This window comes from Sus scrofa, chromosome 10 (assembly GCF_000003025.6).
Source record: "Sus scrofa isolate TJ Tabasco breed Duroc chromosome 10, Sscrofa11.1, whole genome shotgun sequence".
NCBI classification, from domain to species: Eukaryota; Metazoa; Chordata; class Mammalia; order Artiodactyla; family Suidae; genus Sus; species Sus scrofa.
This window is the reverse complement of record NC_010452.4, coordinates 46646106-46671265: the sequence shown is the minus strand read 5'-3', so window position 1 is coordinate 46671265 and position 25160 is coordinate 46646106. Positions and strand designations below refer to the sequence as shown.

Here is a 25160-nt window from a genome sequence, read left to right as displayed (position 1 = left end):
AACCACTTCGCTGGGCCGGGAAACAAACCCATGCCTCCGGAGCAACCTGCAGCTAGATTCTTAATCCACTGTGCCACACCAGGAACTCCCAATATGTCTCCAAAATTGTAAAGACTTCTCCCAAGGCAAGATGGACTCTAGGGCACCTCCCCTAGGACACAGATGGATGGGCTTGTGACTCGCTCACAACCAATCATTCACAACAAACGTGTCAGCATGTGACTTCTCAGTCTAGCTTCCACTCACTTCTCCTGGAATGTTCCCTTCATCTCCAGCCTTGAGCTCTACCTGCTAGTGAAGCCATGTCGTAGGCATGGTGGGTGAGCTCCGGGGCAAGAGCCAGCACCCCTGGCCAGCTACGTGAGCCACCATGAGCAGCCACTGCAGTGGAGCCACTGGCTGACTGCAGTCCCAGCTGAAACCTGATCATAAGCCCAAGAGACCCCCAGCCAGAATGCCCTCCAGCTGTGCCCTTTCCAAAATCCCAACCCATAGGATATGTGAGCATAATAAAAGGGCTGGCTTGTTAAACGGCAACAGTTATTGGAACATAAAAACACAGCATTAGGAGTTCCCATCGTGGCGCAGTGGTTAACGAATCCGACTAGGAGCCATGAGGTTTCGGGTTTGATCCCTGCCCTTCCTCAGTGGGTTAAGGATCTGGCGTTGCCGTGAGCCATGGTGTAGGTTGCAGATGCGGCTTGGATCCCAAGTTGCTGTGGCTGTGGTGTAGGCTGGCGGCTACAGCTCTGATTCCACCCCTAGCCTGGGAACCTCCATATGCCACGGGAAGCGGCCCTAGAAAAGGCAAAAAAAGACAAAAAAGACAAAAAAAAAATACAGCATTAAATAAAGCAATGTTCTATTCTAAGGAGCATACTTTTTTTTTTTTTTCTTTTTAGGGCTGCACCTGGAGCACATGGAAGTTCCCAGGCTAGGGGCTGAATTGGGGCTGCAGCTGCCGCCCTATGCCACAGCCAAAACCACACCACATCTGAGCTGCAGCTGCAACCTATGCCACAGCTCACAGCAGTGATGGATCCTTAACCCGCTGAGCAAGGCCAGGGATTGAACCTGTATCCTCAAGGATACTAGTCTGGTTCTTAACCTGCTAAGCCACAATGGAAGCTTTAGGAGCATGTATTCCTAAGACTACAGGTAACACAAAAATGGGAGGCCTATGGTAAATTAAATGAGACAGGGCCTGCTCAGTGGCTGGCAGGGAATAAGTCATTTAACGATAGGTACAGATACATTACACATTTAGGCGTGTTGCTTCCTCTGCCAGGACATCCTCCTCTCCTTCATTTCCTAGCAAATTGCTTGCTATTTAAGACTTAGGCCAAGAAGCATCTCTTCCAAGAAACCTTCCTGCCCCATCCTAATCTGAAACAGGTGCCCTGACTCAATGACCCTCCTGCCATCTGAGCATCCTCCCATCAGCACACTCAAAATGCAGTGTTCTTACCTGCTTTTCCCACGGGAGTGTATGCTGCCTAAGAACAGAAGGTCTCTCATTTCTCTAAACAATATGTGAAATAATAGAGAAAACACACATAGGTCTCTGATCCCAAACCCTGGCACAGAGTTCCTAGATCCTTGGAATTTCTGGCTGGTAGCAGTGTCTTTGGTTCCTACGCGGTGCCTCTGGGTGGGCTCCTGGACGGTCACCACAAAGTCCAAGCCAGGATCAGAAGCTTGAAGTTTTCAGCCCCAAACCCAATTCTCCAGAGAGGGAAGAGATGCTGGAAATGGATCCTAATTGATCCTAAGCCTTCATAAAAATCCCCGTAAGTCCAGGGTTCAGAGAGTTCCCGGTTGGGGAACAGGTGGTGCTGGGAGGGTTGCGAACAGAGAGGCATGTAGGCTCTGTGCTTTAGCCCCACAAGCCGGGCCATACACATCCCTTCCACCTGTGTGTTCATCTGTTTCCTTTATTGTATCTTTTTTTTTTTTTGTCTTTTTGTCATTTCTTGGGCCGCTCCGGCGGCATATGGAGGTTCCCAGGCTAGGGGTCGAATCGGAGCTGTAGCCCCTGGCCTACGCCAGAGGCACAGCAACGCGGGATCCGAGCCGCGTCTGCAACCTACACCACGGCTCACGGCAACGCCGGATCCTTAACCCACTAAGCAAGGGCAGGGACCAAACCCGCAACCTCATGGTTCCTAGTCGGATTCGTTAACCACTGCGCTACGATGGGAACTCCTATTGTATCTTTTTATCATCAACTGCTATAGGGTCAATCATGTTTTCCTTAGTTTTGTGAATTCAAATGAATCAAACCCGACAAGGGGGCTGCAGGACCCTCCAATGTGGAGCCCCTCAGCCAGAAACACAGGTGACAGTCTGGACTTGGGACTGGCACCTGAAGTGGCGATGCTGCAGTCTCGTGAGACTGACCCCTCAACCTATGGGACCTGACACCGTCTCCAAGGAGACAGCGTCAGAACAGAGGTGAACGCCCAGCTGGCTTTGCAGAAATACTTGACGGGAAGCCCCTCCACCCCACGTGGTGCCAGAAGTGCCATGACCCCAGAGTGAGTCAGGAGGACATAAGAAGTGCTGGGTTCTTCCTACCTGGGTGTGTGGTAGACACTCTGCATGCTCACTCGTTATTTCTGAACCCCCTCCTGCAAACAGTGAGGAGGAGGGGGCACGAGCTCCCCCAGCCGAGCTTAGAAAGTGGGGCTGAGGAGTTCTCTTTGTGGCTCAGCGGAAACGAATCTGACTCGCATCCATGAGGACACAGGTTCACTTCCTGGCCTTGCTCAGTAGGTTAAGGATCCAGCGTTGCTGTGGCTGTGGTGTAGGCCAGCAGCTGCAGCTCTGATTTGACCCCTAGCCTGGGAACCTCCATGTGCACGGGTGCGGCCCTAAAAAGACCAAAAAAAAAAAAGAAAAGAAAAAAGAAAAAGTGGGGCCTAGGAGGCTGTTGGCTGAGCCAGTGGAAGAGGAGACGGGCAGGTGCCCTACAGGTGAGAGTGCTGAGAGCTGCCACACCTCTCTTTGCTGAATTCCCCTTTCAGCTGAATTCCCTGCCAGCCTGGTCAAGAGGACACCTTGATGCATCAGGAGAGGCCCCCTGAGGAGCAGGCACCCAGTGAGTGAGGAGACAGTGTTGCTGACTCATGCACCAGAACTGTGAACACAGTAACGCCAGACCCAAGCCACATCTGTAATCTACGCCGCAGCTTGTAGCAACGCTGGATCCTTAACCCACTGAGTGAGGCCAGGGAGCAAACCTGCAGCCACACGACACTATGTTGGATTCTTAACCACTGAGGAAAACGGGGAACTCCAAAATCAAACTTTTTTTGAGTTAAACTGAATAATTCATTCTGCGGTAGATGCAAAGTAGGAAAGATATGTTCAACAGTGAGAAGAAGTGTTCATAAATACACCAAGTGTACGAGCTATAGATTCCTATTTCCCTGCTCCTAATCCTGAAGGAAAAAGCAGTGCTTGTTTTTGGAAATACACCAGGACCCCACCAAATGGCACCCTCGTGGTCTAAAAATAGTAACACGTTCCCACCCTCAAAAGAGCAGTTTGTTTTCATCCGCAGCATCAAATCTGCACTATTGTGATGTTTATGTTTAAAATCATCTAGTCGTTAAGGACTTCCATAAATATCTGACTTGCAATTGGGCTTAAACAAACGCATCACAGCCAGATACTGGAGCTAGAAATAGGCCACCGATAGGATGGGGTTTGTACACTCTCTGACTGGGGAGCCTGAACACTGCAGGCTTTCCTCCCTGTGTTCCCACGGTTGGCGCCTTGTAAAGCAGTGAGCTTGCTGTGCTGCGGTGATGTGATTTATGTACACATTCATGTTGGTGTGGAAGGTACAGAAAAAAGCTATTCCTTGTTCTATCCCTAAGATCACAGATGCTTTCATGCCCGACACTAGTTGATTTTTATACAAGTGTTTGTTGAATGAATGAGTGACTAATTCCGGCTCTTGAGGTAGCTCCAATCCCATATTATCAGGAGTCAGAATACCTCTGAAAGCTATAAGTCTTCTGACCTACGGGTCAAGTTGATTGTAGCCTAGTATCATGCGTTTGCTGAGCCATCAGCATTTGCGTTGGGTGCAGGGGAAGGTTCCAGCCTCCAGGAGACTGGAACTTGGGAATCAAAGCTGACAGGTGTAGTACCACTCAACACTCCCTAGGGCAACCGTGACCAAAAAAAAGGTGCTGGTGAGGATGTGGAAAAACTGGAACCCTCCTACAGCTGCTGCTGGGAATGTAAAACGGTGCAAGTGTTTTGCAAAACCGTCCAGCGGCTCCTCAAAAGGCTAAACAAAGACTTACCACGTGACCCCAGCAATTCCACTCTGAGGTATGAAACCAAGAGAAACGAAAATATTAGTATGCACAAAAAACTTGTATACAAATATTCACAGCAGCATTATTCATTAAGAGCCCTGAAGTGGAAACCACCCAAATATCTAGCAACTGATGAACGAATGAAGAAAACGTGGTATACCCATGCAGTGGAATATCATTCAGTAACGAAAAAGAAAGTATTGATACAGGCTACAAACTGGATGAACCGTGAAAATATTTGCTCCATGAAAGAGGTCAGTCGCAAAGGGCCACCATGCAGTTTATGTTTCCATTTATATGAAATGTCCAAAATATAAAAAATTAGAGAGGAACTAGATCAGTAGTTGTCAGGGCCCCGGAGGATAAGAAGGGCCCCCAGGTGATGGCTAAGGGATGCAATTTTGGTTTGAGGTGACAAAAATGTTCTAAAATTGTGGTGACAGTTGTGTAACTCTGTGGGTATACTAAAAGCCCCTGGACTCATCCCCATTTAAGCGGGTGAATTGCAGGGTATGTGGATTATGTCTCAATGAAGCTACTGAAAAAGTGGCAGGTGAAATTCCTGTCCTGGCAGGTGGTAAGACACCATGAGGGCCTCAGCATAACAGAGGAAAATCCCTGCTCGAGAAGACTCTTCTTGGAAGTCTGACGAAGAAAAGATTCGGACTCTCAGTGCCTGAGGCTAATTTACTGAATCACAGATGTTCAGCCACAGAAATCACGCAGCTCTTTTATAAAGACCTCCTGGATCTTTCAGAACAGAAGTTCCATTTTCCAGTCCCCCTAAGACTTCATAGAAAAAATCCCTAAGGAAAAGCCTCTCCATTTTTGCCGCCCCAGGAAGGACAGACACTTCGTGTCTAGAGAGAATCTTTGACACATTCAAACCCCAAGTGTAAACCAATAAACTCCTTCTCAGCCATGGAAACATCCAACATTGAATAAGCACATCCAGCAGATCTCTGAAGAAGTATGCAAGAATTCTGCAGATCGGACTTAATGGAACGAGCCAAGGAACATGTTTTATAGTCAACTGTAAACGCTTTACAGTTGCTTCAGGAGAAGCAAGGGAGAGAGGCTGCCAGCCGCCCACAAGAACCCACCCCCTTCCTCCTCCAGCTCACGGCTGGATTGCACTTCCCTGGAGCTGGCAATCACGTGACTGGATTCTAGCTCTTGGGATGGAATGTCTGCCACTTCCTGCTGGCCCAGAGACCCTTCTGGGAGCACTCCTCCAGGCTCTCCCTTCCCTGTGCTGGCTGGATGCAGGTGCAAGTGAGATAGGAGGAGAAGGCAGAGCCATGTGACCAGAGAAAGCCCACCTCTGACTGACAGATGAAGGGAGAACACCTGCCCAGAGCTATCACATCAATAAGAAAAAGCTTCCAGAGTGTTGCGCAATTACACTCGAGAGTCTACTTGTTACAGCAGCTTAGCCTGTCATAATGAATATATTAATTTTAAGAGCTCAATTTATAGTATGTGAATCCCAAAAATAAAAAACAAATTTTTAAATTTTTATTTATTTGTTCTTAGGGCCACACCTGCGGCATATGGAAATTCCAGGCTAGGGGTCGAATCAGAGCTGTAGCTGCCAGCTTATACCACAGCTGCAGCAACACAGAATCCAGCCAAGTCTGCAACCTACACCACAGCTGACACCAATGCCAGATCCTTAACCCATTGAGCAAGAGCAGGGATCAAACCCAAGTCCTCATGGATACTAGTTGGGTTTGTTTCTGCTGAGCCATGATAGCAGCTCTCTTTTTTAAAAATTTTATGGCCACATCCACAGCATATGAAAGTTCCCAAGCGAGGGACTGAATTTGAGCCACAGGTGTGTCCTATATTCACAGCTGCGGCAACAACAGATACTTAACCCCACTGTTCCGGGCCTGGTATCAAACCTGTACTCTTCGGTGGGTTAAGAGTCTGCAGTAGGACTCTTAACCCACTGCCCCATGGTGGGAACTCCTATAGGTGATTTTAATCATTATTGTATTTTCATGCATGTTCTAAGATGTCTATAACAATCACAATGCCTCTGCAACTAAAACATTAAAATACAACTGAGGAGTTTCCTGGTGGCTCAGAGGGTTAAGGACCTGGTGTTGTCACTACTGTGGCTCTGGTTACTGGTGTGGCACGGGTTCAATTCCTAGCCCAGGGAACACCCACATGCTGTGGACATGGCCAAAAAATAAATATACAAATAAAATACAACTGACCTCAAGACTCAAAGAAATAGAGACCAGTAACAACCCATGATAAACAAGTATGTGATGTATGATAATGATCACATCATAAATCACTGGTGAAAATGTGAACTTTCAATAAATGTAGTATTAAGAAAAACTGGGAGTTCCCGTCGTGCCGCAGTGGTTAACGAATCCGACTAGGAACCATGAGGTTGCGGGTTCAGTCCCTGCCCTTGATCAGTGGGTTAGCGATCTGGCGTTGCCGTGAGCTGTGGTGTAGGTTGCAGACGCGGCTCGGATCCGCATTGCTGTGACTCTGGCGTAGGCCGGCGGCTCCAGCTCCGATTCAAGCCCTAGCCTGGGAACCTCCATATGCCATGGGAGCGGCCCAAGAAATAGCAAAAACACACACAAAAAAAAAAAAAAAAGAAAGAAAGAAAAACGGACTTCCTATACAAGGAGAAATTAGTTTGCTATTACCCAGGAATTACAAAAAAAAATTCCAAATAAATTAAAGACCCAAATGCGGAAAACCTTAAAACTGAAGGCAGTGATTTTTGACATTTCTATTAACATCTAACAGCATCTGGCATATCATAGATAATTAAGTAAATATCTGCTGGATGCAAAAGCAAAAGAATGGCAATAACTGCATAATACCAGTGAAGGAAAGAATTCCTTAAATAAGGACCAAAAAGTGCAGACCATAAGATAAAAAAGGTAACCTGACCACATCGAAGCTAAACATTTTGTGACAAAGGGATTATAAACAAAATTTTAAAAAGGAAGCAAGGTATGGATAAAACACATGATAAAATATGAATAGTCAGAACATATAAAAAGCCCTTTTCCCATTCACATTTCATCTCCAGCGTAGTACAGAGAGGCAACCTAAAAGCCTCGTCAGGACCCCAGGCATTAGATAGAGTCAGACCACCTGGGTTTGAATCCTGGCTCCACTAATCCCTAGCTGTGTGACTTGGAATATACTACTTGACCCCTCTGTGCCTCAGTTTCCATACCTGCAAAAGGTTGAAGCTTTCAACAAACAGTGTTAAAAAAAAAACCTGTGAGCATAGGAGTTCCCACTGTGGCTCAGCAGGTTAAGGACCAAACATTGTGAGGATGCGGATTTGATCCCTGGCCTTGCTCAGTGGGTTAAGGATCCCACATTGCCGCAAGCTGCAGTGCAGGTCACAGATGTGGTTTGGATCCAGCATTGCAGTGGCTATGGCATAGGTCAATAGCTGCAGCTGTGATTTGACCCCCAGCCCAGGAACTTCCATATGCTGCAGGTGCAGTTGTATTAAGAAAACGGAAAAACAAACAAACAAACAAACAACAAAAACAAAAAAAAAAACAACTGTGACGATAACATGAGTTAATACATAGGCATTAGATTACCAAAGCCCTGCTAAATGCTCAGGGCAATAACTGATAAAAATAGATAACATTTAAAAAATACATAGGCATTAGCAGCTGGTACAGAGAAATCACTCAATCAATGCTATTATGATGAATATCCTGCTTCACTTCATCTAACTTTTCGCTGACAAAAAACGTATTATTTATTTATTCGTCTTCCTCTGACTAGAACATAAGATCCATAAAACAGCCTTTTCCACTGTATTCTTAGCACCCAAAACAGTGTCTGAGGTATAAGATAAATATATGCTGGATGAATGAGAAATCAATATAAAAATCAGCAAGAAGACAAAAGACTGAGAGAAGAATGGGCTGAGGATATGTGAATAAAATTCACAAAAGACGAAGCCTATCAGCCAAAAAACTTATGAAATGATGCTCAACTTCACTGGCAGTAAGGAAACTGAAAATGAAACCACCTCAGATTCTTATTTTTTATCCATTGATGTGTCACCCCTTTTTAGGTTCAACAATATTGGAAGAATGTGAAGAAAGGGAACACGCACACAAGGCTGGTGAAACGTAAAATGACACAAGCTCTTTGGGAACAATCTGGCGTCCCCACCACCGTTACCCCTACCATCTCCGTCATTATCACCATCCTCACCCCCCTCTATCATCACTGTCCCCACCACCACCATCATGGTCACTGTCACAGCGGCTAACACTTTCATGCACTATGTCAGCACCTGACGTACATCAACTTGGAAATTGTGACGCTGTCACAACAACATGGTGAGGTGAAATCCTGCGCTTATACTGGTTCCCATTTTAGGGAAGAGGAAACTGCAATACACAGAGGTTAAGGAACTGGCTGAAAACCACAGCTCAGTAACAGCAGAGGCCAGGGCTCAAACCAGCCAGTCAGGCTCCCCGCATCCAGTGAGTCGCTACAGTACATCCTCCGTCGTTTATGCATTTCCACTGGTACGTACGGGCCACCTTGAGGTCTTCTTTTGGGAATGACCTCTTCTTTGGCGAACATTTGTTTTATTAGCCTAGTTGTCTCTTACCAAATGGAAACAGATCTTGAGGGCGGGGGGGGAGAGAGTGTGTGTGTGTGTGTTCTGTTTGGGACACCAAATCACTTTAGAGGGAAAGGCACTACATGGGAGGAAATAGAAGCCTTGGTTGGGGCACAGTTTATGAAAAACATGAAGCTAACCCAAAGGAGCGTCACGGAGCCCTGCGGAAGGAGAAGAACTCCCAGCCATAGAGGCGGGAAGTCGGCTGAGGGGGGTGCAAACTCTCCAGGGTTCTGGCCCCAGGCTGCGCTCCTGTGTACAAGCTGAGCACGTGGCCGTCCAACTCAAGAACAGATTTTACCTGCAGTTCAGGTTTTTGACGGAGTTCCACTGGGATCAGCGGCTCATCTGTGTGATTCCAGTAATGACTTTGCCCCCTTCCTCCCCAAACATGGTGATGCACAGTCCAGAGCAAGGGCCCAACCTGCCCTGTCGTCATCTGGCTCCAGGCGCTGGCTGATCAGTAAGCCCCGGGCGCTCCTGGCCCAAGTGGAGGAGAGCCCGGATGATTCTCTTTGCCAGTTTCCAGTCTACAGTTTGCTAACTGGTTCCCCTTTTTATGTTAATTAAAGTACAGTTGATTTACAATGCGCCAATTTCTGCTGGACAGCACAGGGACCCAGTCACACATATACACACATTCCCTTTCTCATATTATCTTCCATCATGGTCTATCCCAAGAGACTGGATATAGTTCTCCGTGCTGTACAGCAGGACCTCATTGCTTAACCATTCTAAATGGAATAATCCCCTTTTTAAATACTGGGTTGTTTCCAAGTTTTTAGTTCTTTCCACTCTTACCATAATCTAAACGTGGGGAAACATGTTCTATGTCATTAGCCTTCTCTCTCCTCGATTATTTCGTTATTATCCAACACATCTGGTGCCTACTTCCCACAGAAACCCAATTCTAATAAGAGTTAATGTTGAGTCATCGGAAATATTAACACTCATTGGCCAGAAACTAGTCTAGCATGAAGTTTGGCTTGTGAAGTAAAAAATGTCTCTGCAGATTATCCAAGATCAGAAGAAAGGAGGAAATATTTCACATGGAGGAAAGAGGAGTTCCCACTGTGATGCAACAGGATTCAGCAGTGTCTCTGCAGTGCCAGGATGCAGGTTCGATCCTCAACTCAGCACAGTGGGTTAAGGATCTGGCATTGCCGCAGCTACGGGTGTAGGTTGCAACTGCAGCAGCTACGGGTGTAGGTTGCAACTGCAGCTCCAATCTGATCCCTGGCCAGGGAACTCCATGTGCTGTGGGGCGGCCACAAAAGAAAAAAAACAAAAGAAAAGAAAATGGAGGAAAGAATGTGCCTATGTATCTTTAAGATCATTACATATACATGAAAAACTAAACATAAATTGTTCATCTATTCCTCAGATTTCTTCAAGGATTACTTTCTTTGTATCTTAGGTAAAAATGCTTGCTAAAGATGAAACAGTGAACTAAGAAGAAAAACCAAGATTTAACAGACTTAAGGGTACTGGTAGAGTGTATCTATAGCCTTCAAGACAGTCCAGATTAGTGAAAAATTACCCTATTTTCTAGTCTTTTTATACTTAGGCTCACAAATGTTTTTCTGATAGGAGAATAAGAGCCCGTATGCATTAGCTTTCACTTCTATAACTTTTCTCATTTCTGGGCTTTTCAGAGTTTGCTAAAAGAAGATGATGAACAAGTCAAAAAAAATTTTTTTTTTCTGGCTGCAATTCATTTCAATATTGGATCAGCACCTGTTACACTTAATAAGATGAAATGTGTCGGCCAAGTTAACAATGTGATGTGCTTTTCAAATTATATTCCTACTTCCGAATTCCCTTGTTAGAGCCAATTTTCATTTTGCCATCCCTATTCTGCATATCCCAGGGCTGCTCATGGACCTACACCATTCTTTCATCTAAAGGAATGTCCTGTATATCACGGTATCCTTGTGGTTCCAGTGGGTGGCAAACTACTAGTCTTTTTGCCCTCAGGAAAAGCTTGTGAAGAAGGAAGGAGCAATGGAGCTCCCGTTGTGGCTCAGTGGTAATGAACCTGACTAGGATCCGTGAGGATGCAGGTTCAGTCCCTGGCCTCGCTCAGTGGGTTAAAGATCTACGTTGCTGTGGCTGTGGCGCAGGCTGGCAGCTGCAGCTCCGATTCAACCCCTAGCCTGGGAACCTCCATGTGCTGTGGGTGTTGCTGTTGGGAAAAAAAAAAAAAAAAAAAAAAAAGATGGGACAGGCCCGAGTTTCTCTCCTTTGCCATTGTCTACTTGGCCCCCTTATCCTTGAGCAATGAAAATAGAAACTCAATCCGAGAAGCACTGGGGGCCAGGCAGGCACCTGAGGCACAAGGTCTGTGGTCCTGATCCCTGAGGGCAGGAACTGGGCTCAGTACAAGAGGCATATTTGTTATATCCCTGTTAACTCATCAGACTTTGAGAGCCAATTTTTAATTTTTTTTATTTTTTAGGGCCTCACCTGTGGCCCATACCATGGCCACAGCAACGTGGGATCCGAGCTGCATATGCGACCTACACCGCAGCTCACAGCAATACCGAATCCTTAACCCATTCAATGAGGCCAGAAATCAAACCCACGTCCTCATGGATACTCGTCAGGTTCTTAACTTAAAGAGCAGCAATGGGAGCTCCCGAGAACCAAATGCTCCAATTCTCTGAGGAAGAGCTCTTAACCAGAGAGGTGCACTAATCAGTATGGGGGGTGACGGACAGAAGCTTCTGGATTCCTGGTTTAACACTCATGCCAACACACCACACACTACCTCCCTAAACCTTGTTAGCTGAAAAGGCACTTTTTTTTTTTTTTTTTTTTTTTACGGTCAAATCGGAACTGCCGTTGTGACCTATGCCACAGCCACAGCAACTCAGGATACTTAACCCCCTGAGCGAGGCCAGGGATGGAACCTGCAGCCTCTTGGATACTATGTCGGGTTCTAACTCACTGAGCCACAACAGGAACTCCCTGAAAAGGCTTGGTGCAATATTCACCAAGAAACAGTCTGGAGAAGAGCTATACATCCAAGGCCGTCCCATCCAGTGCTGTGTCCTCTGGCCCAAGAGCCTGGCAACCACCTCATGAGCTGTGAACAGGGGGCAGGTTAGATGAGCAACAGGACAGCCAGTCGATGGCATGGCAAGCAGCCCCTGAAAAATGAGGCTGCTCTATGGGTTCTGAAACATAAATACATTTCTCCAAGACATGCTGTTAAGGGAAAAATCAAGGTGCAGGCCTGGAAGGGCCTGCTGCCACGTGTGCACACACCCCGCACCCCCAGTTGTGCACACAATCCCCCTGGGAGGACACGCTGAGAAGTGGCAACAGGACCCGCTCATGGGAGGGAGACTCCGGGCTGGCAGAGCAAGGACACCCCTTTTTTGGGTCTTCTGAATTTTATACCATATGCTCATGCTACCAAATCAAAAAAATAATAATTAAAAAAAATAAAGATGTTGACCAAGCCAAAGGTAATAATACAGATGTCATATCAGTTAGTCTACAGATTGAACCATGTGGGTCAAGACCCAAAATAGCAGCAGCATGGAACACAGGAGCTCACTTCCATCTCATGGGAAAGACTCTGCTTCCCTCAGTGGGAAGGATCCAGAATCCCTCCCCCTCTGCCGTCGGCCAGCCCTGGGGACCCCTAGGATGTGTGCTGGCCCACAGTGACGTCCCCTCACAAGCACAGCCCAGCATGGGAGGGAGGGGAGAAAGACGCCCATGTGCAAAGACAAAAACTTTGTTCCCCTGGAAGATGGGGCTGAGCCCTCGGTACACGGTCCAACACCAGGAGATGAAACAGATGATGAGGGTGGAGTCCTGTGACTCGGGAGCAGGCTGGGGAACGCCCTGGAAAGATGCTCCTGGCGCATCCAATGACAAACAGGCACTTCCAGGACCAGAGGAGGAATATATGTGCATTTGTGTAAATGTATAGGACTAGGAAAATGTATAAATGAACACACCAAGGCACTGTCTTCTTGTTTGGTGATACACTCTAATGTTTCATATTAGAAACGATAAGTGCCCGTGGAGGTCCTGCTGCGGAGCAATGGGATCTGGGGTGTCTCTGCAGCACCAGGTTGCAGATTCTATCCCCGGCCCAGAACAGTGGGTTAAAGGATCCAGGGTTGCTGCAGCTGCAGTGCAGGTGCACCTGAGGCTCGGGCCTCAGCAACGCGGGATCTGAGCCATGTCTGTGACCTACAGCACAGCTCAAGGCAACGCCAGACCCATAACCCACTGGGCAGGGCCAGGGATCAAACCCGTGTCCTCATGGCTACTAGCAGGGTTTGTTACCACTGGGCCTTAGCGGGAACTCCGAAAAGGGTTTTTTAAAAAAACTTGAATTGGAAAAATAAAAAAGGAAGTCTGTTTTCAAGAAGAGCTCTTTCTTTGGTTTCTTTAAAATGTTAATAGGAATTCCCATTGTGGCGCAGTGGTTAACAAATCCGACTAGGAACCATGAGGTTGCGGGTTCGGTCTCTGCCCTTGCTCAGTGGGTTGACGATCCGGTGTTGCCGTGAGCTGTGGTGCAGGTTGCAGACGCGGCTCAGATCACGCGTTGCTGTGGCTCTGGCGTAGGCTGGTGGCTATGGCTCCGATTCGACCCCTAGCCTGGGAATCTCCATATGCTGCGGGAGCGGCCCAAGAAATAGCAAAAAGACCAAAAAAAAAAAAAAAGTTAATAAATATCCCAAGGGTAGAGAAGAACAAATGTCTCCCCTCCTCCCTCAAAAAACACGAATGAAGAAATTATGGGAAAGAATCACATTAAGAGAGTCACCATCTTTCTCTGGGAAAGCACTACATGAACTTGAGCACTGAGTGAACACGGATGTGGAATTAAGGAGCCCAGGTCTCCCGGCTGGGTGTGTCTGAGCAACAGAAAAGCCACGTGCTTGCAAAACAGAAAGTGCGAAGGCAAATCCCAGCTCAGAGTGGTGCCACCACCACCAGGACGATGTGTGCTGGGTTTTCTCCTCGGATGGGTCACTAACTGAGAGGAACTCAAAGCACCCACAAAAGCCCTACCCGGCTCAAGGGCTACACACACCAAGTGGTAGAGCTGGGCTACGGGGTGGGTACTGGGGTACTGACGTGACCTCCTTAGCAGTGCCAGCACCCAGGTATGCCCAATAACCACATTCCTAAGCCCACTTTGCTTCTTCCGGGAATACTGACTCTTCAGAGGCCTGAAGGACAACTGTACTGGGGAAAGATGCTGGTGTGTGAGCCTACAGGAGGCAGCCACAGAAAGAACTGGAACCAGAAAGATGACACGGCCTGGAAAGAAGCATAAAAGAAAAAGGATTTTATTGCACTTATTGATGCTATAAATAAAAGTAGTCTTTTAAGAGACCAAAGGACAAACTCAAAAGGGTTTCTTCTTATAATAAGAACCCAACTAGTATCACATGAGGATGCCAGCCTTCGATCCCTGGCCTTGCTCAGTGGGTTAAGGATCCGGTGCTGCAGAGAGCTGTGGTGTAGGTCACAGACTCAGCTCAGATCCCACGTTGCTGTGGCTGTGGTACAGACCAGCAGCTGCAGCTCCCATGTGACCCCTATCTAGCCTGGGAACCTCCATATGCCAAAAATGCAGCCCTAAAAAGCAAAAAACAACAAACAAAATCAAGGTGCAATGTCTTTTCTTCTTTCATGTTTAAACACTTTATTGCTGACTTTCATGTTTAAACAAGTATTGCTGACTTACAATGTTGTGATAACTTCTGCTGTATGCAATTTCTTTTAAAACAAGGAAACCTACGGGGTTTTTTTTGGCCACTCCTGGTGGCATTGCAGAAATTCCCAGGTCAATGATCTAACTTGCGCCACAGCAGCGGCCCAAGCCACAGCAATGACAATACTGGATTCTTAACCCCCTGAGCCTCTGGAGAACTCTTATTTATTTTTAAATTCATTGACATTTACTATATCAATTATGCTGGTGAGTTTGGGCTCCAAAGGAGCCAAAGCTAGTAATCTACGATCTGTGGGGAGATGAGCTTGAAAATGTTACCAAACGAATTGCTCTTTATTGAGAGTCCATGAGATCATGTGGTTTGTAAAAAGGCAGCTGACAGTCAGAGGTCCAAGACCTAAATGTGAATCTGAGATGTGGGCTGGGCCAAGCTATTTAAACCTGGCTAAGGCTCAGTATCCTCATCTGTTACTGTAACAATTCAATAAGAAAAAAAGAAAAACGGGAGTTCCCGTTGTGGCTCAGTGGTTAACCAATCCGTCTAGGAACCACGAGGTTGTGGGTTCGATTCCTGGCCTTGCTCAGTGGGTTAAGGATCCAGCGTCGCCGTGAGCTGTGGTGTAGGTTGCAGATGCAGCTCGGATCCCATGTTGCTGTGGCTCAGGTATAGGCCAGTGGCAACAGCTCCGACTGGACCCCTAGCCTGGGAACCTCTGTATGCTGCAGGAGCGGCCCTAGAAAAGGCAAAAAGACAAAAAAAAGAAAAACGTGTATACAAAAAAGCAGCGCATAAGAGGAGGAGTTCAAAAGATAAGCTATCATTTTCCCATGTGGGGTCTTACACAACACAGAACTAAGAATTCCACAATCTGAATCCTTCAAAATTAGAATTAGAACAAGGACATTCTTCACATTTTTCTAATGCACACGGGGGAATCTTTTTTTTTTTTTTTCCACACCTGCAGCATGTGGAAGCTCCTGGGCCAGGGACTGAACCCATGCCACAGCAGTGACCTAAGCCACTGCAGTGACAACACCGAATCCTTAACCTGCTGTGTCACAAGAGAACTTAGGAACATTTTTCAAGTTAGAGGTTTACTTGCCAATGAAGATTAAGAACCACTGGAATGCACTCAACAACTCTTTTTCTTTTCTTTTCTTCTTTTTTTTTTTTTTTTTTTTTTTTTAAGAGCTGCACTCGAGGCATATGGCAGTTCCCAGGTTAGGGGTCCAACTAGAACTGTAGTTGCTGGTGTTCACCACAGCCACAGCAACGCCAGATCCGACCCACATCTGCGACCTACACCACAGCTCACAGCAATGCCAGATCCTTAACCCAATGAGCGAGGCCAGGGATCAAACCTGAGTCCTCATGGATACTAGTCATGTTTGTTACCACTGAGCCACAACGGGAACTCCGACGACTCTTTATGAAGCTACTAACATGTGCAATGTTCCAGAAAATACAGGGTCTGTGTGAGCAGACGGGCAGGCACGAGCTCCTGTTCTGTGGACATGTTTGGAGGTATCAGCCTAGTTTACTACCTCCTTCTCTGAAGACCACTTGGCCCACAGACGTCCCGGAAAGTATGGCCCTGTGTGTCCATGCTGTACCAGGTGACAATCCCCTCCAGCCACCTGGCCACCCCTTCCTGGACTAAACCTTCTGGCTAGAATCCAATGAGATCCTTTCTGGAGAACCAGAACGGAAAAAAGACTCAGATGATTGATGGGGGGAGAGCATGCTAGACAGACAGACCTACTGACCTGCTTTCCTGACCTTTGGGTCTTCAATTCTAATAAAGTTCAGCCATACTTTATGTTGAGATAACCTGCTGTTAACGTAACATAAAAGCTTCTTTTATGTGAGCCGGTGTGCAGATGTTACACGCACATGAAACTAGAGACACCAAGGGAGTTCCTGCTGTGGCTCAGCAGGTTATGGACCCGACATTGTCTTCCTGAGGATGCCGGTTCGATTTCTAGCATGGGAACTTTCATATGTTACAGGTGCAACCCTCTCCCTGCCAAAAAAAAGAGCGACCACTCAGAGGGACACTACAGGAAGCCATGGCCTATGGAGGGGCATGCATGCCAATAAATGCCCGTGGTGGGCAATGATGTCTGACACTGAATTTGAAGTTGTCTTCTGCTTTGGGCTATCATCAAGCCTCTGCACAAAAGCTTCAATAAATGCCAAGCACAGCAGTCCCAGATGAGTGGTTCTTGGCAGGGGAGGTGAGGGGAAAGAAAGAGATCTGTCTCCCACCCAAGGTCAAAGGTCTAAGGAGAAGCTAAAGGACCCCAAGCATTAGGAGCTACGATGGGGGTGAGGAGCTGGAGGCCACATGGCCTTGTAGGACCACAAAAACCTTGGTGCCCACGCGACCCCCACGGATGGATGAGCCTGAGCCACTGTTAGATATTTTGTGTGTGTGTGTGTGTGTTTGCCTTTTTAGGGCTGCTCCCGTGGCATATGGAGGTTCTCAGGCTAGGGACTGAATCAGAGCTGAGGCCACTGGCCTATGTCACAGCCGCAGTAACACCAGATCTGAGCCATGTCTGCGACCTACACCACAGCTCACAGCAACTTAACCCACTGAGGCCAGGATTGAACCTGTGTCCTCCCAGATGCTAGTCAGATTCATTACCACTGAGCCACAATGGGAACTCTGAAATCATATGGAATTTTAACACCATGATGCTTCTTTTAATTTTGCCTTTATATCATATTAAAGCTTTTTTCTTAACAATTACATTATACTCACATCCATAGTATCCAAAACTTTTTTTATATATATAATTTTATTTTTTAACACTATGCTTGCCTCTGTTTTTTTTTTTTTTTTTTTTGCTTTTTAGGGCTGCACCTGCTGGTAAGGAGGTTCCCAGGCTAGGGGTCCAATCAGAGCTACAGCCACAGGCCTATGCCACAGCCACAGCAATGCCAGATCCAAGCCTTGTCTGCGACCTACACCACAGCTCATGGCAATGCCAGATCCTTAACCCATGGAGCAAGGCCAGGGATCGAACCTGCAACTTCATGGTTCCTGGTCGGATCTGTTTCCACTGTGCCATGACGAGAACTCCAAAAACTTCTTAAACTTTCCTGACAGCTTAACTGTTTTCACTGTTTACCATTATTTCTTATAAACTACACCTTCTCTTTTTTAAAATCTTCTCTCTTTTTTTAATAGCCGCACCCGAGACATGTGGAGTTTCTCAGGTCAGGTATCGAACCCACGCCTCCACAGCAATCACAGCCCCAGCACTTGGATTCTTAACCTACTGCGCCACATCAGGAACTCCCTCTTTTCTTCCTTGAGTATTTTCTCATTGAATTTCTTTAATAGAGTGCACAAATGATACATTCTCTAACCTCTTATGGGTCTAAAGAGGCCTTTTTTTTTGCCCTCATGCACAGACTGGAGTCTGGGTGCATGTGTAACTGTGATAATCATTTTCCTTCCAACTCCATAACCATTGTTTGATTATCTTCTGGCATTTAGTGGAACAGCTGTTTCTCTGCCAGTCTGCCTCTCTTTTTCTTAATAGGTAACCTATTTTCTTTTGCTCTGTTTTGACTTTTTAGTGGATTTTTTCTCCCCCTCTTTTTAAAACCCAAGCATTGCCACATCTTTTTACCTTCTAGGATCACTCTTCTCTTTAATATCTAACAGAGCAGGAGTTGCTGTTGTGGCGCAACAGAAACACATCTGACTAGCATCCAAGAGGACGCAGGTTCAATCCCTGGCCTCGCTCAGTGAGTTAAGGATCCGGCGTTGCCGTGAGCTGTGGTGTAGGTCTCAGACATGGCTCGGATCTGGTGTTACTGTGGCTGTGACATGGGCCGGTGGCTATAGCTCTGATTCGACCCCTAGCCTGGGAAGCTCCATACGCCTTGAGTGCAACCCTAAAAAGACCAAAAAAAAAAAAAAAAAAATCCAGATTATTTTAATGAAACCTAGGACATGAAAAGGAAGGAGAAAGCAAAACAATCTTGTTTGGTAGTAGAACATTTTGGACACTGGTTAAATTCTGACACTGATAGAGAAATAAAGATAAAAGCATGCTTGTTCAAAATGTAACAATTCCCAAAAGTAGAAAAACAGGGTATACAGCTTCAAAAGCACTAGAGGAAAGGAAAAGGAAGAATGAAAACTTGACAGATTCTGCAGAAGAAAAGAATGAGCAAACAGTCTGAGTACCAAAAAGGCTTACAAAATTGAAAGGCAGGATATGATGAGAGCTGTCCAACCCAAGAGCCACCACCCACATGGCGCTATTAAATTTAAATGAATTAAAACTGAAAGAAGTTTAAAATCCCGTCACGCTCGTCACATTTCAAGTGTTGGACCTCTCCATCATTGCAGCAATTTCTAACAGACAACACTCAGAGTCAGTGCAAAATACAAGGTAACATGAGTCTATGTAAAGTATCATCCTATTTATGTTAAATATAGATTTATATATATAAATATATAAACACTGTCAAAGGAAAATACAACATAACAAAGCATCTATACAAAGTATGACCTTATTTATATACATATGTATGTATATATGTATATAAATATAAACATAAATACAAATAAATGTGACTGATTACACTGTCAATAGTGGAATCTCTAGGAAATAAGATGACAAGGCACTTTCACTCTCCATACACTTGCTGTATCCACTTTTTTTTTTTTTTTTGGCCACGGCATGCAGAAGTTCCCAGGCCAGGGATGGAATCAGCATCAGAGCAGCAACAATGCTGGTCTTTGATCGCTGAGCTACCAGGGAACTTCTCTGTTTGCATTTTTTCCCCCTTTTTACAACCACATCTGCAGCACAAGGGAGGTTCCCAGGCTAGGGGTTGAATCAGAGCTACAGCTGCCAGCCTACACCACAGCCACAGCAAAATGGGATCCGAGCTGCATCTATGACCTACACCACAGTTCATGGCAACACTGGAACCTTAACCTCCTGAGTGAGGCCAGGGATCAAACTGTGTCCTCATGGAAACTAGCTGGGTTCATTATCACTGAGCCACACTGGGAACTCTCTCCCTTAGGTTTTCCATGACCAGAAAAATCTCCAGAGTTACAGTAATTTTTTGCGTCTGCCCACTGATTCCACAATTGACTAAGAAGTTCCCTCAGCCCATTTCAACAAAAGATAAAGGCGGAACCTAACATAACGCACAGTAAATAAGTTCCATTATTCTCACCTAAATTGGGGGTGGCAGGAGAAAGATTAAGGTCTTTGTTAAAAGAATTCTCAAGTTCTCATCTTTCCCAAATACCTGAATTATTCTAAGAGAACTAATTTATTTAAAATGTCTGGGAATAACCCTCAAATACCAAAACTACTCCAGATCTACCCTGGGGAGTAATATAGTCATTTATCTGCCAACAAAGGCATACTCATATATGCTTATTTTATTCCCTATGTAAATATTCTTGGTGGCTGCTTCCTATTTCACTACAGTGAATAATGAAGGAAAAGCTCAGAGTGAAAAGGAGATGAAACACATCAATTTATCGAGGAAATGTGCATCTTCAAAGTCAGTGTTGATAAAGCAAGGACAGAGATTTGGTTCTGTTGTCAAGTGAAATGTTAACTGTGCGGTCCCGTTTCCATCACTGAGCGATAACTATGCTCAATGCGCCGTAGATGGACTAAAAGGTGACTGACTAGGACCCAATTGATTTTACAGGTGGAGAAGCAGCATATCAATGGAGCAAGGAGGAAAAGGTAGGTGAAGTTAATTCTTATCTATGCAGAAAATCTTTACTAGGAAAATAACAAGATTACCCCAGAACTTTTAACTTGCTTGAAGGTTTTCAAGTTCTCTCAAACCCTTTACAAAGATGTATTTCCCCTAATGGTAAATCGTGTGCTCAAGTCATAGTTAAAGGATGTCTCCAGGTAATCCTGTTACTCTAGTTCTAATTGCTGCATTTTAAAAAATTTTTATTGAAGTATACTTGATGTACAATGTTGTGTTGATTTCTGCTGCAGAGCACCGTGATTCAGTAATATATATTCTTTCGCATATTCTTTTCCGTTGTGCTGTATCACAGGATAGTGAATAAGCTAGATGGTACGACCTTGTTTATCTGTTCGATACATAATAGTTTGCACCTGCTAAGCCCAAACTCTCGTTCCATTCTCCGCCTCTTGGCAACCACAAGTTTTTTCTATCTGTGAGTGTGTTTCTGTTTCACAGACACGTTCCTCCATCATACATATAGATTTCATATATATAAGTGACTGCATGTTGGTTGAAGATAATAAAACTACACATCCTTGAATATAGCTTGGCTAATTAAAATGGACAATCTCTGCCCTCCCCCATGTTTTTCAGAATTCACGAAATTTGTATAGTGGTAAGCCACTGTCATACTTGGGTGGACCAAAAAGTTAAACCAAGAGGACATTCTTCCATGAATAATTAGATATCAAGACAGGGAGATACAAGTATTTTATAATACACCAGGCACTGCTTTTAATTAAACATACATCATACTTCATTCATGGGCTTTTGGCATTATCCACAAAATGAAATGCCTGTTTAAGTTCATAAAAAAAATTCTACAAAAATAGAAGAAAAACATATATAGCAATATTTACATTGTGGGGGCAAAATAGTTTAATTTAGTGACTTCCTTTTACCTGAGGCTCTAGTTTTAATATGTCTAAAACAACTAGTAAACATGTTATATTCCACAGTGGGGATAAATTCATTCTTTCAGGCCACAAAAGTGTTATTCAGTAAAGAACTGCTTTGCACTGACCCATACCTAGAAGCTTCAAAGTGATACCTCACCTTTAAAAGGTAAAGGGTTTACATAGTCATACCTCCACAGCCTTATTATTTGCCACTTGATTTATTTATTTTTTTGACTTTTAAAAAGTCTTATTAAAGTATATGTGATTTACAATATTTCATCAAGTTCTGTTGTACAATAAAGTGACCCAATCACACACATTTCCCTGAGCTGTACGGTATGATCCCATTGCCCATTCATTCCAGATAAACAGTCTGCATGCCCCAAACCCCCAAATCCCCATCCCTCCCACACCTTCCCCTTCCCCCCCCACAAGGAACCCCAAGTCTGCTCTTTTTGGCCATGAATTTGTGGAAAATGAAGAGGCCAGGTGTAGAAAAGACAAGACTTTCGAATTTTAACATTTACCAACTTGAGCTGCTTAGGAAAAAATCTAGGTTGCTACTGAGCCCTATCATCAGCACGAGCCAAATAAAACACAATCACTCCCCCAAATTTGGCTCCCATTATCTGAATTCAAAAAGGCAGTCCAACTAGCACAGCCACTTAGATTTCTACTCTTGTCCTGACAGGTTAATAGGCCACGATCAACCCATTACGACAATTTCTTCCTCCAAGAAGCTGAAATCATGTTATCTGCTCCTGGTTAAAACAGTCAGTTCACTGGGCATCTCTGAATTGTGAGTAACTGTGCTAATATATAATTGATGTGCTGATGTACAAAACTGACTCTTTCTGAAGAGGGCATGGAGATGCTTTTGGGTGCTAATCTGGGAACTTTGCAGAGTCTCCTGCAAGGCTCCTGGGGGCAGGCCCAGATCAAGGGGTACACAGATGGGTAATTCTCTCTGTACCATGCACATTCCGGACTGTGTAAGCAAAGAAGTACATAACCAAGCCTTCAAAAGAACGAAGAACAAGAAACAGAAATTACAGTGGAAAAGTCAGGCATCCAGGGTCTTGCTAGAAAGACAAAGGACAGGTGATGAAGTTTTCTGCGTAATCCATCACATTTGCATCTGGGCTCATTTCTGGCACTGGTGTCATTGTTTCAAAAACTTATCTATATTTAGCTATCTATCATAGACAAATTTCTATCACCGCATAAACAGAACTGGGGCTCAGATGTCTGCAGAATTTCCTCTCTTCAAAAAAAAAATATTCTAGACTAGAATTACAACATTCTGTACTTGCAGCTGCCACTGAAAAAAAAATCACGCCAATGAAAGATACATTTAGTCAGCTTTTCTTTTGCTTGATCTCTCTCAATATTTCATAACACATGAAAGCTCAAAGTTCCTTTCTTAAATAAATCTTCAACCAGACGTTAAAGAGAATGCAAATACTTTACACTTTAAATCATCAATCATTTAAAAAATCCTCCCCATGAACTGAATAAATAAGCCATCTGTGACTAAGGCCTCCCTATCATGTTTTTAAGCTGACCCACTTCTTTGCCAGTCACCATGGTTTGCAAAATATCACTTCTAAGGGGTGGCACTGTACTAGCGCATAGTTCGATTCCATCAAGGTAGAAGGGCAAGGTAGCCACTAGCCTGGATTTAAAATGACCCCCCTCCCGCTGCCGCCTATAAAACAGAACTTCAATACCCTCCTTCATCAGAAGCAACCTTTTTCCCACCGGAGTGCAAATCAAGTCTGTGCGGGAGAAAAGGGAGCCAGTAAAAGGAGGAAGAAACCTGACCAGGTGTTAAAGCATGGCTCTGGAGATCAAAACACCCATCCGGATCTGACCCGGTCAGCAGGCGCTACCCCCTGAGACAGAGCTGAAATGAGGGTCGGGCCGGCTTTGGAGACGCAGACGCGCTCCGCGATGGCGAACCTGCGCGTCCCCAGCAGCCTGGCCGGGACCCCCGGCGCCCCCGTGCCCATCTCAGCGCGGGGAGGGGCGGCCGGGGCAGCACAACTTTCCGCTGCTCCTGGCCAGCAGCGCCGGAACCAGCAGGGGCAAATCTCAAACCGCTCCGCTCCACCAGCGGCTTTTTTCCCCGCGGCTGGGGGAGGGGTAACAGGGTCCAGGAGGACTTACGGAGGGATGACAAGGAGCGGAGAGAGGAGAACCACTTCCCACCAGCCGGGCCACCACAAAGGGAAGGGCGCCGCGCCCCCCTTAGCACTACTGAGTCACATGCCGGCCGGGATGGGGGCGCGCCAGGGCGGGTCGCACGGCAGGTGACAGCGGCGTGGCGGGTCCCCACGCCTCCCGGCGCACCAGGGGGCTCGCCCCCACTGCGCCTCTCCGCGCGCGAGCCGCGCCCCCCGGACCTCCCGCCGCCCTGGAGCCGCGCGAAAGCCACGCGGGGGCCGGGGAGCCGCTCAGCGCCGCTGCCGCGCCCGGGAGCCTGCGTCCGCACCGAGCCCCAGGCGCGCCTACCCTTTGGCGTGCTCCGTCTCCTCCTCATTGTCCCCGTCGATCCCACACGTGTCCTGGTCGTCCAGCTCCAGGCTCTGCTGGCTGGCCGCTGACTCGCTGTCCTCCGCCATCGCGGCGGCGCGGTCTGGGAGGCGGCGCTCCGGGCCGCGGGCGTGGGGGGCCGGTGCGGCGAAGGCGGCGGCGGCGCTAGCAGCTCCCTCTAGTGCCGCCCGCCGTCTCCTCGGAGCCAGAGCTCTGGACTCAGCGCCGGCCCCGCCCCGCCCCGCCCGGGCCCGCCCACTACGACCTGGGCCCGCCCACCAGGCCCCGGGATGGGTGGAGGTCTGTCCGCGGATGGGGGTGGGGGCGACAGTGAGGGTGGTCGCTACCTGCGCAGGGTGCAGGGGTGGCGCCCTGGAACCTGAAGCCGCGCAGCCCCTAAACCCTGGGCTCACCTCTGAACACCGCAACCCGCGGACCAAATCCTATGCCTTCTTTTTTGGAGCACAGGCAAGGCGATTTTTACAGCTCTTCATATTCAGAAGAGCTTTTAACTCTTTGGGGAATTCTTACTCGGCGGAGGCGTGCCAAAGCCATCGATGGCCAGAACCCTCCCCTCCCCCCCACCCCCAACCACGTACACTTTGCAAAAATTCCAGTTCATATGTCTCTGTCTTTCCAATGCCGCAAAATCAAAGTCAAAACAGTGCTTCCAGCCTTCCCGCCTCTCCAACCAGGCCCGCAGGTCCTAAAAGTCTTGACAAGAGAACACATGTGGAGCTGCTCCAGTTTTTGCTGCACAGCACAGAAGACTGGCTCAGCCCAGAACAACCATCTTGGGGGAAATGGGATTTGTCCGTGATGCTGAGAAATTGGACAGTGTAGGGAGGCCACTCTCTGGCTTCCTCGAGTGAAGGTTTTGGCGTAGACCTCCAAGCAGAAGAAGGTTATGGCCTTCAAGGCTGCAATGGCCCTCTGTCCTCTGAGGGCAGGAGGGAAAGGAGACGCTCATGGCTTGCCAAATAAAAGGCAGGTGGAGTTCAAACTCTTATTTGCTTTTGCAGTGTGTATATTCCAGCCCTTTTCTGTGCTTTCCCTTCCATGGGCAGAGTTCAAGGTCCCACTAGGTTATGGGAAGCCTATGTGGTTTTACAAAGGCGGTGGAAAGATTGTTATCAGAGATGCTCGGTCAGGAAAAATAGGCTTAAAAAGCCACCCGAAATTTTTAGGGTGGGTCCTTTTTTTGGCGGAAGGTATTGGAAGCATGTGGGCTTTTTTTTTTTTCTCACCATGAGCAAGACCATGCTTTTCA

The 25160-nt window shown here is 46.5% G+C and overlaps 1 protein-coding gene across 5 annotated transcripts in view; it reads right to left on the bottom strand.

Moving 5' to 3' along the window:
* Positions 1–24099, bottom strand: part of NMT2 (N-myristoyltransferase 2) — a 75353-nt gene extending 51254 nt beyond the window's left edge. For 2 of the 5 annotated variants that reach the window (XR_002336351.1, XR_002336350.1), the window contains exon 1: positions 23870–24080. Coding sequence is in view for 2 of the 5 variants with exons in the window: in XM_021064837.1 (XP_020920496.1) it covers positions 23870–23979 (110 nt within the window). In the remaining 3 variants the exon portion in view is untranslated. Of the gene's footprint in view, positions 1–23869 lie in introns of all 5 variants that reach the window. The other 3 variants (XR_002336349.1, XM_021064837.1, XM_021064836.1) reach the window with 3 other exon arrangements.